Below are 14,270 nucleotides of genomic sequence, written 5' to 3'. Positions count from 1 at the left end.
TGTAAAATTTAACATGATGATCTATATGATATAATCTTTCAATCCAACGGTGAATTTTGTTAAATTTCAATACGGTGAATTTTGTTAAATTTCAATTCGTTAAAACGTTATTGAGCAGTATAACATTACTCAAATGTTACACCAGTATAATTTAATTCATCCCCATATATTAATACGTCATATAATGTATTTTAAAACACATAAAATATCACATTACACATTATTAGATGCATCCGTAAAATAATTTTACAAAATAATTTTACAAGGAAAGAATTAAACTCTATATAAAAAAATTCACTAGTGCGAAAAGACTGTATTGTCAAACGGTGTTGTGTATGGTGTACCAAATCCGTCAATCCGACGACTCATAACGGAGTCTGAATATTTTTTTCATTTTAATTTTTCTTCTTCTCTTTTCTTCTCACCGTCGACGACGTTTCTGTTACTCTTCTTCAAACTCACAGATCTACGGCGAAACAACCGCTTTTGATTCATCTTCTTCCGCCGAACCTCTTCGTCGCTGAATTTGGAAGTTGATACACTGGATCGGAGATGCCGGTGGCTGCTTCCGCTGTCTACTTCTTGAATCTCCGTGGAGACGTTCTCATCAATCGTCTCTATCGCGATGATGTTGGGTAATATCTCTACATCTTCTCTTTCTTTCTCAGTAGAGATCTTCAGTGATGATGAAATGAAATGACCTAATTTCTGAGCTTGAATTCTGGAAAATAATTTGTGTTTATTCGTGTTTTAGGTGTTAGATTGTATTGGTTACTTATAGGGAAACTATTGAGAATGTTTTGATCCAATTGTGTATTTTATCACATCACAGTTTCAATTTTCGAATAATTTTTGTGCTAGATATGCAGAACATTTTAGTGTAATGTAGCTAGGACTAGTGTATAACGAGTTGTTTTTCTTCGGGAAACCCTGGAACTTGTGGATTGAGTTGTTGGAGCTTAATTTATAATCTTATAGGGTGTTTGATTGTATATTTATATTATAATTTGTTGCTTTATAGGGGAAATATGGTCGATGCATTTCGGACGCATATAATGCAAACGAAAGAACTTGGTACCTGTCCTGTGAAGCAGATTGGCGGTTGTTCTTTCTTTTACATGAGAATCAGCAATGTTTACATTGTGATTGTTGTCAGCACCAATGCTAATGTAGCTTGTGCTTTCAAGTTTGTCGTAGAGGTAATTAAACTCTGATTTTCATTGCCATTTAGCAGATGTTTGGCTTTGTCCATTAAGTTATGATTCATTTAGTTTTATTCTATCCATCCTTTGTAATATGTGAGATGATGGTTTCACTGTCTTTGTTGCTTGTGCATACACGGCTTTCTTCTGGCATCTTATTATTGATAATAATTTACATTTGAATTTGATTGTATAAATGATCGTTGTATGTCTTATTTTCTTTGTAGGCTGTTGCACTATTCAAATCATATTTTGGTGGCGCCTTTGACGAGGATGCAATCCGCAACAATTTTGTACTCATTTACGAGCTTCTAGATGGTATGTAATCTGCATGTTGATGAATTAAATTCCTTCGATGTTCAATCTAGTTAATAGTTCTGTTAGCTAGAAGATTATCTTTTAGCTATGTTTTTATATCTGCCCAAGTTTCTGGAATTGAAGAGCTATATATGTGAACGTGATGGACCCTTGACCCAGTATAGCAGCTAATGTTAACAGCTAAGTAGTGCACAGTTAAGCCATTGCCATAAGATCTGGAAGGTGCATTCTATATAAGGGATAAAAGGGGATGAGTGTAGGAAAAATAGTGGGAGAGGTGCGGTTATGCAAGTGGCATTTGAGTGGTTTCCGGGGAGTGTAAAATGGCAGACAGTTATGAATAGGAGGTGGGGTATTTTGGAAATATGGTAATTTTCCTTGGGCATGGGTAGTAAGTTAGCATTCAGTAGCTAGTTCTTGTGTTTTTCATTTTTCTTTTCTTTTACTTCCTATTATATTTCTCATTTTTTGCTGCAACAGTTACTATTCTTCACTATTGAGTATCAACCGTTATTCATTTGTCTTAGTAGTAAAATCAAACATTCTCCTTGGGGTGATTTCTTTTCTGGTTTGCATAAAAAAATGGACACCTATATGAAGAGGTGATGCAAGAGCAATATTCTGTGCCTTACTAAATTTATGATTTGAAGTTGCTTGAATTATGAAATACAACACACACGAGTCATGACACCATTTACCGTTTTTAAAATAAATAAATTATGTCACGGTTTAGAACTGGGGCTTTACGTGGGAAAAACATAAAATTCTTCTTATAAACTATTGCGTTTATCTTGTAGCTGATAGAAAGTCTGGGCTAGGAAAGGGTGATATATATAGTTTTTATTGCAACTCTAAATCTTATCAGTAATATATGTTTGACCGAAATGATAGTCATAGCTCATAATTCCATCAGCTCTAGAGAATTTAATGGGAACTACCTTTGTTAAAATAAATGAGGCTTAAATATGTTTTTGGTCCCCTGCAAGCATAACTTTTTCTTTTCAATCCTTGTAAAATAATTTCTTTGCTTTTAGTCCTTGCATATGTACCACTTTTTGTTTACGGTCCTTGTTCGTTTTAGTCCCTGGAATATTTGTTTACGTTGAAATTGATCCACGTAGTATGCAAATAATTTGATTTTAGTCCCTCTAGTATGGGTTACATAAGAACTAAAATGAAGGCTGCACACATATTACAAAGACCAATTTCAACAAGAACACATTTTACATGGACTAAAATAAGACAACACGGAACAAAAGCAATATATTTTCAAGATTTAAAAACAAACAAAAAATTGTATAGGGCTAAAAGCAAAAAATGGTATATTTGCAGGGATCAACACCATATTTAAGCCAATAGATAATAACCCAGTGAACTGCAATGGAAGTTCCCGGCGTTTCACGGTTGTGTATTTGACACTGGAGCAGTGCTTTTGCTTGATAACTGTATAAGGTGTTTTGCATCGTGCATCTATCTATTTTGCTAACAGGTTCAATAGCTTTGTATAACTATAAAAGACCATGTATTATTCTTGTGACAAAATGTCGATCATTTGAATCATTAGATGAGTTGGTGATAATTATTCACAATTATTTGCAGAAATCATGGACTTTGGTTATCCCCAAAATCTTTCACCGGAGATCTTAAAGCTTTATATCACTCAGGAGGGAGTCCGTTCCCCGTTTTCATCCAAGGTTAGTTTGCATGTGATTTTGTTAATACCTTGAAAGTTGAAATACGGACATGTCACAGATGTGATAGGACACAATCATGTTCATGGCGCATACAGGCGTTTTTTTTTCTTTCCGAAAAATAAAGACAAATATTTTTTTTAAGGGGAATCTTGGAGAATAAAATATATACTGATTGATATATACCAAATTTGAAATAACATGCTAAAGAAACTTTTTCTCTGCAATTACTTTTTTGGGGGAGGGGAACAGGGCACTGATTGATACCTGTTCGAAATGTGTCTCAAGTTAGTGGTTTTATGCCTGCATGTTGTGTACACCTGCCAATTTTTTCTGTTTTATTGTTTGCATTTCTTAATATGTTTGGTCTGTCGAATATTCCATTAAATCCTTTGTTCCATTTTTTGATGTGTGCAATGGTTGGGTGCAACAGGCATCTGAGAGACCTGTTCCAAATGCGACATTACAAGTTACTGGTGCTGTTGGTTGGCGTAGAGAAGGCCTTGTATACAAAAAGAATGAGGTGAATTTTATACCATCTGACCCCCATTCTTTATGATTATTACCATTCTATTACAAGTTTACAACATTGCATATTACAGGTCTTCCTAGATATTGTGGAGAGTGTGAATCTTCTTATGTCGTCAAAAGGTGAGTTATGATCATGATCTTTGATTATATGTTGCTGTTTGCTAGATTGCCTGCTAATTGTTTTATGGTTTTAGGCGTTGTTCTGCGCTGTGATGTAACGGGGAAGATTCTTATGAAGTGCTTCCTTTCTGGAATGCCTGATTTGAAGTTGGGTTTGAATGACAAGATTGGCCTTGAGAAAGAGTCGCAACTTAAATCACGTCCTACTAAAAGGTAGTTATCATTTGGCCATGATTTCCTCGCATTTTCCCTTTCAATTATATTTTCCTTTGACATTTTTATTTAAAAGTTGTGCTTATATCTATGTTATCATAGAAAATAATATGGTTTCTATTTTTACTTTTTTGTTTTTTCAATTTGGTCCTTTTATCGTGTTGTACTGGGAATATATTAGACCCTCCTGCTTTGTTTTAATTTTCTGATGATATATTTTTTTCATTATCAACAAAATCTGTTTTGCAGTGGCAAAACTATTGAGCTTGATGACGTCACTTTCCATCAATGTGTAAATTTGACGAGGTTCAACTCGGAGAAGACTGTTAGTTTTGTGCCTCCAGATGGTGAATTTGAACTAATGAAGTAAGCTCATGCCTGCTGATTCTTGTTTTGTTAAATTTTATGAATCTGCGCCAAAAATATGACATGCATACTTTACTGAGAAAGGGGGGCCGGTGGGTAGAAGGGTTTGTAATTCAATCTATCTTCCCTTTAAACCATTTGGTAGTAATTATTTCAAAGCCACTCTCTGCGTTTCTGTTGACTTTTGTACTAGGCGCTTGATATACAATTTCTTGGTAGATCTTTGTCATGATCAAACTTTGATAGGGAAAATGGATTATTGTATATCTATGTTATGCTTTAAGTGTTCTTTGAAAGAGCTTGTTCCATCTTAGACATCCAACAGGCCACCATAAACAACATTGAGATTAATTGAACTCGGATGAAATTGCTTACAGCTGCTTATTGAGTTATACCCATCCTAAGAGTTTAACTTATATGCTATGCAAAATTATGCCTGCGCTCCTTTAAGGTTGGCCCATTTTTCAGATAGGTCCTTCTAAGTGTTTTTCCTCCAAAGTGGTCTTTTATGTTACATTCTGTTTGCCACATTAGCCTTTTTAACAGTTTCCGTTAAAAAAACTGCACGTGTGGCATCTTCTTGGGTTCTTTCTGCATAATCTTCATTAAATAATTTCTTTATCTCTTCTCTTTTCATTTCACCATGTCTTCGTCATCTTCACTTAAATAATTCTTGATCTTCAGTTCTTCTGATCTACTTTCTGTCAGTGTTTTATAAACCGGATCAGGAACTGGACACATAGACGGCCTGGTCACTCTATCAGACCGCGTATGCATTTGAACGGGTCAAAGTTGAGTTAAACCAGTCATACTCGGGTAAACCTGTAGAAACCCGTGTGGACCTGTTTGGTGAAAATTATCTAGTGTTTTTATTTTTAAAAAATAAAGGGCCCATGCTGGGGTCGAACTTGCGTTAGGTCTCTGAAAAAATAGAACTTATGCCACTAAGCTAGCTGTCAATTGATATCATATTACTTTTAATATATAATAATATATCCATATGTAAATTTGATTTAATTTCGGAACATTAAATTTTAATTAACACTTGCCTCTTTTTTTATTCATTAAAAAAATAATACTTGCCGTTTCTAATTAATAAATATACATGCCGTTTTTTTAATTGGAAATATGCACGCCTTTTATTTTCTATTTTTTTATTTCACATAATTCCTTTTATTGAATTAATGTGTCATAAATTAAAATATCTATAATATTTATTTTGTTGAAATTTTCCAAGTGTTGTGATTTTTTAAAGACCAAATCAGCCAGTTTAATCTGATTTCATACAAAGTTTTTTTTAGAGATCGGGTTATCTGGTTCAGCCATGCGGTTCAACCAGTGAAACAGTGACCCAATACCCTTACCGGGTTGATTGCCGGTCCGGTTTTTAAAACATTGCTTTCTGTTCATGCTCTTCACGGTTTCCTGGATTTCTAGTTTCATTTATTTAAGAAGTTGGTTATACCTCCTTTGACCATGAAAACTATATCAAACCATTAAAAAGGATTTGGATTTAAGTAGTCTTTCATTAGACTTGATTCATGATCACAGATATTTTGGCATCAATTGATCATACCCAACATCACTGAATGGGAAAATATTTCTGTTGTTATTGTGATGTTGTTACACTCCCTTTGCCATTAGATTATATTCTTTCTTTGATAGTGTATGTAGATTTGAAGTGACAGTCACCGCTGGTTTTTGTATTTCCATGAAATCTACTTTATCTATTTGCATCACTTGATTTTACAAAAATCAGAATATAGGATAAAAAAATGAATTCTTAATGGTGCCAAGTTTTTTGCTAAAACAATTTTATATTATTAGGTATCGTATCACTGAGGGTGTTAATCTTCCCTTCAAAGTATTGCCAACAATCAAGGAACTTGGTCGAACACGGATGGAAGTAAATGTTAAGGTTTGAAAATTTTAATGTTGGAGGTCAAATCTAATGAATGTCAAATATCCTCAATTGGTTCCTTTTATTTAGTACTTGAACATATTGTTTCAGGTAAAGAGTGTCTTTGGTGCAAAGATGTTTGCACTAGGGGTTGTAATCAAAATTCCTGTGCCAAAACAAACAGCAAAAACAAGTTTCACAGTCACATCTGGTCGAGCAAAATATAATGCAGCTATTGATTGTTTGGTTTGGAAGTACGTCTCTCACTTTATTATGATTTTCTATGTGAATTGTGAAATAAGCGTTATTGAAATTGTCTTTCTGACTACGTTTTGGTAAACAACTTAATGAAGCCTTTATTCATAAGTATTTATATTTGTGTATAAGCTTATGAGCTATTATTATAATCAAATAGGTAATGTGGTTAAATTAAATTATTTTCATATAAGCTGTATGCTGTCTGTCTTCATATGCTATCATGAAGAATTTATTGAAATATGCTAAAAACTATTTATGAAATGTTGTCAGCTATTTCATAAGCTCTATCATACATTTATTGTCATAAGATAAGCTGTAAATAAACTCATCCAACATACCCTACTCAAAAGTGGCGTAAGTAAAGTGTAAAGCTGTATGATTTTTATTACCAATTTTTTTTTTTGATAACCTTATACGAAATATGCTATTTACATTGTTATTGTATGTCAGGTTTCCAGTATTTTTTTTCCTTTTGGTTTGGTAACATTTAATATGGTTTTCATTGAGTTTCATTTTTAGTTTAAGAGTCTATGTTTCTGTAATCTTGAAGTTGTATTTTAGTGAGTCACTCGATTGTCTCTCTTTCTCCTTTACCAGTACTCTGGTATTTAGTAGCTTCCTTTTGTATATAGCTGTTCTTCTGACATTCAATATCAATCGTAATTTGCAGGATACGAAAATTTCCTGGGCAAACTGAGCCAACTTTGAGTGCAGAAATTGAACTTATTTCCACAATGACTGAAAAGAAATCATGGACTAGACCACCAATTCAGATGGAGTTTCAGGTTTGTTTTCAGCAACTTCAACAAATCCCATGAAAATAAAATGAAACTTCCTGATTACTTTGAAAGTATTTGTGAAAGCTTATTCATGAAATCTGTCTTATATTTGTTTAATGCAGGTTCCCATGTTCACGGCATCTGGTTTACGTGTCCGTTTCCTTAAGGTATCTGTCGTTTATTAGTATGCTCTTCATTATTTTTTATTTCACATATTTTGATATAACTAAGTTTATTCTAATTTATTCTGAAGGTGTGGGAAAAGAGTGGGTACAACACTGTTGAGTGGGTTCGTTATATTACAAAAGCAGGATCATACGAGATTAGGTGCTAGACACATTGGGATTGTTGGTTTCAAAAGTCAGGGATTCATTGGAGGAGATTGACGCAATCTCAAATAATTAAAGGTGCAGTTCAATCTAGGTATCCCATTATTGCAGGATTTTTTTTAAGGTTGAGGTGTTTCTCATTCATTATATTTTGCGTGTGAAAAAGCAGTTAATATTTTTGTTTTCAAAGCCAGCTTGTTAATGGAAAACTTAAATTAATTATCTCTATCTCTCCTGTACACATTGTATTGTATTTTGATGATAATATTTATTGAGTCTTGCATTCTGTAATTTTTGTGACACATTTGATGTTACTTTGATATATACCGTAATACAGCTCAGACACTCTTGGGTGCATATATCTCTTAACACTCAACAGAAAGATAAAAAAGTTCAAATTATAATAACGACAATGCTTAATGAAAAACACACCAAGCAGGATTACCACTGCTATTTAGTATGAATAGAAAAGGATATGAAACACAATTCACTATGAGTTCCATTTTTAAAGAGTGAATGTACAATCAAATGCATGATTCACTACGTGTTCCAGTTTTAATGAATAGGTGTATAGCTAAGTTTCTTTGACAGAAAACATGAAGTGAAATGATAAATTGACCAAGTAAACAACTTGTTTCTTTTCGTTAAAATCTTTTTCCCTACGAAGTTCGGATTCAAGGCTTTGGTTAATATAGAAGAAATTTGAGCCATCTCATCCAAGAACATTTGACTATGATTGTGAATAAAAAGATCTCGTGCTTAACGTTAAATTGCAAAAAACTAGTTCTAGTTTGGGGATAATATCAACACCAACATCTAATCTTTCATAAATGCAGATTTTGTTGCATGGATGGTAGCTATACTGCCGGTCTGTCTATGCTAATCTTTACTAAATAGAAGTTTTCAATTTCCAAGTTCAATTAAGTATAATTTAGTTGGTAGCTTTAGGTATGTCGAAATGCAGTGACCCGAGTTTGAATTTGGGATTTCACATTAGACCAATAAATAAAATAAAATATAGCTTACCAATCGTCAGTTGGTTCAGTGATGATTGACGCTGAACTTGGTAGGGAGGACCGCAGTTTGATCCCCACAACTGCGATCGGGAGGGGGCTGGAACCACTTGATACCAGAACTGACCCCTAAACCAGATTAATCTGGTGGTGAAAAACCAAAAAAAATAAAATATACCTTTCCGAAAAAAAATTATAAATACTTGTAAACCATTTACAACAAATCTACTTTGAGAAATGGTTGAAAGTTTATATATTTTCCATGGAGAACATGACTTAAAGATTATCCTCCTTAGTTTCTCTACCATAGCTAACTTGTCATTTTGATTTTTCATTACATTATTTATGGAATACATTTGCAAAAATATAGACATCATTGAGTGAATATAATTATTATCATGATTAAATTCTTCTATTATCCTCCTTTGTTTCTATGATATAAATAAAATTCCCACTTCTTCAAAATCTCTACAAATAGAATCATTTTTCGCTTTATTTATTATTTTTTTTATGAGTATTGCTATAATTTACGAAAGGATTTTAACAAGAAATACAAGAACATGTTAAGTGCCTCATTTTAACAAGTTAAAACTTTAATCGAGGATCATTGTGGAAATCATGGGTGGTTAAATGTGTAAGGTCCCTGCTCTTACGAGTCATTTGAGTTTTAGTTCCTGTATTTTAAAAATATTTCATTTTGCTATTGTACTTTCATTTTACTTTAAAAATGGTCCCAAGACCTTTTTTGTTGTTGAAATGACACATTTTTGCTGATCTGTCACTGTTGACTGAACTTTAGAGTTGATGACTAATTTAATTTTTCAGTGAATCGATCAAAATACCTTTAAATAAGTAATTTTTTAAAAGTAAAATAAAATTGGCACATCATAAAAAAATGTGTCACTTCAACAAAAAATGGGTTCAAAGACATTTTTAAAATAAATTGAAAGTGCAGTGGCAAAATGAAAAGATTTTAAAATGCAGGGACTAAAACTCAAATGATCCGTAAGTGCAGGGACCTTTTGCATATTTAAGCCTTTTTAATTTTAAAAACCAACAAAAACATCAAACTTTCAAAATACTGTAATAATAATAATAATAATAATAATAATAATAATAATAATAATAATAATAATAATAATAATAATAATAATAAAACAATCTTTAAAATAAACTAATACTGTAATAATAAAAAAATAAAAAAATCCAATGTCGACTTTTGTGTCATCAACGCTGCAGATCTGGGGGTATGGACATTCCAGACACTTCAATATAGTCATATATGTAGGCTTATGTAATTTGCCGTTGCTATTAACATGGATGCTGTGAGTTTGTTTGCAGATTCATCTTTTTTGTTTTTAGCAAATTTGTATTTGTATTACATCGACTCTATCAGTTTGAATGAATATCTTTATTTTTAGTAAAAAAAATAAAAAAAAAAAAAAAAATTAAACATGAAAACAGAAGTGAGGAATATACTAAACTATATGCAGCGGAAACGTCGATAGTTAGTAGTAGCAGTGATATGCATTGGTTGGTACATAACATATCATCATATTCATAGTCTCATTTCTTTTACGTCTTTCTCTTCTAAGTCTAGTAATAACAAAAAAAACTGCACATAGATACAACAAACAATCCTTAACCGTCTTATTTCTTCTACGACGTCGTTTCAAAATCGATGGGACTTTTCAGAAAGTTTTTCGGATTCCTAGGGTTTCCTAAAGACGATGACCACGACGATCACAATTCCAAGGATGACTCCGACGATCATCCCGCCGCCGGTCAATCTCGTCCACCTAACTTCCGCGTCAGAGAAGCCGGTATTCCTCGTAAAGGTTTTAGCGTCCCTGTTCAGGTTGTTCAAGATCGTCCTCAACTTGGTCCTGTTCTCGTTCCTTCTACCTCCGGCGACGGTGGTCTTCAGGTCCTTTTTCATCTCCGTTCCATTTCAATATAATCTATAATTGATTTGATTTCATCGATTTTCAATCTAATTGGGGAAACAAAGTAATTATTAATCTATGTTATTTATCAATTGTGATTTGGGGTTTTTCAATCTAATTAATCTGATTAGTTAGATGAAGATCAAATCAAATAACTTACAGTACATTTCTGAGTTCATGTTTTGAATCTGCTGAATTCTTCAAGTTTGAATTCGAATGGTTTTTCAGTAGAGTCTAATAATGGCTTTTATAACGGTTGCTATTGTTAGGAATGTATGTTTGTGAAAGAGATTTTTAGTTCAAGGATTTGAGCCAATAGTTGCTGTGTTGATTGTTGAGTCCTTTATTATGCTTGTAAAGTAAGAATTAGAACTAAAATCATCCTCTGATCAGTGTTGTTAATCTTGGATACTGGATTGTTAAAATTCTGCTAAGCAATAGTGATATAGCGCGGCTATACCTTTTATTTGACAACATTTTGTACTAAATAGCGTATTGTAGAACAATAGCGGTTTGTCTAAATTCCGCTACGCTAGTAGCTGATATTTAACAACACTGTCTCCGATCACATTTTTGAGTGTTAATATTTGATTTTGTGAAGATCAGACAGTCTTTAAATTGTTTCCTCATGAGTTTAGTTCCTACATCTAGAGTTGAAATATGCTTGACTTTTAGTTGTTATGTCATTCACTCCTTTATGTTATCATGTTCATGGTATCGTTGTTGCAGTGTTGTAAATCGCGGATCACAGAAAGTATCGGTTTGTTGAAAGTGCGCTAGGCAACAGTGTTATACTGCCGCTATAGCATTAGCAACTATTTGACAACTTGTTTGTACTAAATAGCATACTGCAGAACAATAGCGGTTTGTTCAAATTCCGCTACGCTATAGCGCTATAGTCGCCATTTAACAACACTCATTGCTGGAAATATTTAATCTAATCATGAAAATAGTAAGTAGTTATTAAGTTTTGAAAGTATGAGGGGTCCAATATGGATAACCATTTTTATTTCTTATTTGGTTGAATGCAAGTAACTGAGCCGTAAGCCTATTTTTTTTGGGGAGGTTTTAGTGAGCTTTTTGTCAACACGTCAATGGGATTGACAACATTTTAGCTTTATTTGTAATTTTCTATGGACTTGGAGGATATGTAAGAATATGGCTGATGGCATAATATATAATAAAATATTAAAATCTCGGGCTTGTACACACATATTATACTCACTGGATTTAGTTCATCTTTTTGTAGTATCAAGTTTAATCTGCTATCTGTTTCTCTCACTTATTAGAGCACATGAATGGGATGAAGCTAAAAATTTCCTCAAACCAAAACATGTTAAGAGTTTGAAAAGGTCATTATTTCAAAATTTGAATTGGTAATGGTAAAATTTAAGATGATTTGCTTCTACCATGCTTTGTTTCAAAAAATGGTTTGCTGTTCTTTTCGGTGTCAGTACCTGTTGTCCTTGTTTTGTAATCAGGAATTCTCTTAATAGCTTTTCTAGCATGTATAATGGGGGAGTTGTTTGCTAATGCATCCTAATTAGTGGGAAGCTTTTGGTGTACACTGATGATCATGCCTGTACAAGTTAGGAAAATCAAACAATTTGACATCATGGTATAAAGACTCAATTAAGTGCAGATGATAGAGGGAAGAGGAAACCTGATATGTATGGCATTTTAGTACTCGGTATCTTCTCCAGGTTCAGCATAAGTGTTCATATGCAAATGCCTCTAATTATGAGCTTCAATAATTACAATGTAATTATTAATGAATCTTCAGAAAATAAATAGAAGGAATAACCAAATTGAGTTGCCACTTGCCAGTTAAGCTAATATAATTAAATGTTTTGACCACTCTTTGAAAATTGTTAACCGATAGTGTTTTTATAAATGGAAATTTGAGTAGTATGTTGGGGGGGGTGGGGTGGGTACTGAGCTCTTGACCGACCTCCTTATCACTCCTCCACCCAACCACCAAGCCAACCTTATGACTCCTGTTAACCAATAGCGTGACTAATGGTTTGTGTATTGGAAATGCTTTTACTAGGAGTTCTCAAATATCAATTATTCTAAAAAGTTTACTGCACTGGTATACTAAAGTTAGGTCATAGTTTGAATTACAGCTAGAGCTGGCAATGGTGAAAAACAATTACATTGAAACCTGAAGCCATACAGTTTTGCGTATTACATTTTTTTTTTTTTTGTCTCCATTGCTCAGCCTTTTGTGTTTTGCTGTGGAGTGGATGATAACTCTTGATTTTGCAATTGAATACTTCTTTCTGAACTGGCGCATCTGAATATGGTGTATGCATTTTTCCGTTATCTCGATTATGTGAGCTGCATAGTTATAGATAATTTTTCTTTTGTCAAGTAATTTGCTTCTTGCAGGGGACTGATATTTCTTGGTTCTTGTGTTTTACTTCCTCAGGGTCTGGGGTGGTATGCAAAGCATCTTAGGATAGATGAAGATGGAGATGTAGCCAATAAATTCCTTGATGAGGTTTCTTCACAGACCCCTGCTGCATTTGCTGCAGATCATCATAAAGCAACAGCAAGGTTTAAACTGAAGCATGACACTAGGCCAGTCAAAGTGAGGCAACAGCTCCTATCATCAGATGGGAAATTTCAGCAGGTTGTGGAACACCAGGGTAAATTGCAGTTGGTATAAGTAATCTTTTAGAAATTGTTCTGACTATTCATTTCTTTAACTTTGATTGTTGTGCATATGGTTGGAACCTGTAGTCGAAATACTAATTTACCACTGAGCTTACTTTCTGGTTCCTTCTTGCTCTTTGTTTAAGTATTTCACTAGCTATGAATATATTGCCCGGGAATTGCTGCATTTGGTGAAAGTATGTTGAAGTTAAATATACACTACAATTTAAGGAAGTCAATCTGACAAATGTGCTAAGGAATCTCATTTCTAAGCTATCCTATGGAAACTACGGAACCTGGATTCAATTTTTAAGTCTATTAGTTGATAATTTGTGGGTACATTACATTGAATGATATAAAGGGGTGTATTTGGGTGAGAGCTGAGCACCAAGTCTGATGAGATTTATGATGCTTTGCACTTCTAGTAGTATATGATCTGAGTAGGCATGATGTTTGTCGAACAAACAATATCAACATTGTGTTTAGAAAATTTGGCGTCTTAACGCAAAATCATTAGGTCTTAAAAAGACTTTTTTTTCTCCTATCCGAATAATCCAAAATAAAAATGACGTCTTATTTTTACATCTTCCATGGTTTTAGTTTATACATTTATAAATTCACAACTTCTGTTCCCAATTTTTGAAAATGTCTCAACGTTTTCTTCACCTATTTATTCGAGGTTGAATTTTAATGATATGACAAGTGCGATATATGTGGTGATGAGTTGATGACATAAAAATGACTTGACAAGCAATAATCTATACTGAATTTAGTTGTTTGCACAATAATGATTGAGGGGTATGTTTACATCCTTACAGAGATGGAAACGGGTATAATGTGAGTGTAGTTATAATGTGACTTGATTGTATGGAGGAGAGATATATGAGTTTGAGCGATAAAGAAGTTGTGTTCAATCATCTTCACTAATAAAATAACTTAAATTTGT

At 33.3% G+C, this 14,270-nt stretch overlaps 2 protein-coding genes across 2 annotated transcripts; both read left to right on the top strand.

The window, feature by feature from the left end:
* The first annotated feature begins 318 nt into the window (after positions 1-318).
* On the top strand, positions 319-7,998 carry LOC123908245 (AP-2 complex subunit mu). The gene is made up of 13 exons (XM_045958820.1): positions 319-635; positions 1,022-1,199; positions 1,430-1,520; positions 3,120-3,214; positions 3,645-3,734; positions 3,814-3,862; positions 3,937-4,075; positions 4,325-4,441; positions 6,269-6,359; positions 6,453-6,595; positions 7,270-7,384; positions 7,501-7,545; positions 7,632-7,998. Exons 1-13 carry the CDS (start codon positions 553-555, stop codon positions 7,710-7,712), a joined length of 1,317 nt encoding a protein of 438 aa, XP_045814776.1. The 5' UTR covers positions 319-552; the 3' UTR covers positions 7,713-7,998.
* A 2,212-nt stretch (positions 7,999-10,210) lies between these two features.
* Positions 10,211-13,563, top strand: LOC123910316. Its single transcript, XM_045961412.1, has 2 exons — positions 10,211-10,647; positions 13,098-13,563. Exons 1-2 carry the CDS (start codon positions 10,402-10,404, stop codon positions 13,335-13,337), a joined length of 486 nt encoding a protein of 161 aa, XP_045817368.1. The 5' UTR covers positions 10,211-10,401; the 3' UTR covers positions 13,338-13,563.
* The last annotated feature ends 707 nt before the right edge of the window (positions 13,564-14,270 follow it).

This window comes from Trifolium pratense, linkage group LG2, assembly GCF_020283565.1.
Source record: "Trifolium pratense cultivar HEN17-A07 linkage group LG2, ARS_RC_1.1, whole genome shotgun sequence".
NCBI classification, from domain to species: Eukaryota; Viridiplantae; Streptophyta; class Magnoliopsida; order Fabales; family Fabaceae; genus Trifolium; species Trifolium pratense.
Note: the sequence above shows the minus strand (reverse complement) of the source record. Positions and strands in the feature narration are given on the sequence as shown.

Excerpts from the sequence above, each read along its gene's own strand:
- LOC123908245 (XM_045958820.1), top strand. The coding sequence starts at position 553 with ATGCCGGTGGCTGCTTCCGCTGTCTACTTCTTGAATCTCCGTGGAGAC. Across the intron at positions 1,521-3,119 it reads CATTTACGAGCTTCTAGATG|AAATCATGGACTTTGGTTAT; the intron begins GTATGTAATCTG and ends AATTATTTGCAG. Across the intron at positions 3,735-3,813 it reads TTGTATACAAAAAGAATGAG|GTCTTCCTAGATATTGTGGA; the intron begins GTGAATTTTATA and ends TGCATATTACAG.
- LOC123910316 (XM_045961412.1), top strand. The coding sequence starts at position 10,402 with ATGGGACTTTTCAGAAAGTTTTTCGGATTCCTAGGGTTTCCTAAAGAC. Across the intron at positions 10,648-13,097 it reads CCGGCGACGGTGGTCTTCAG|GGTCTGGGGTGGTATGCAAA; the intron begins GTCCTTTTTCAT and ends TTACTTCCTCAG.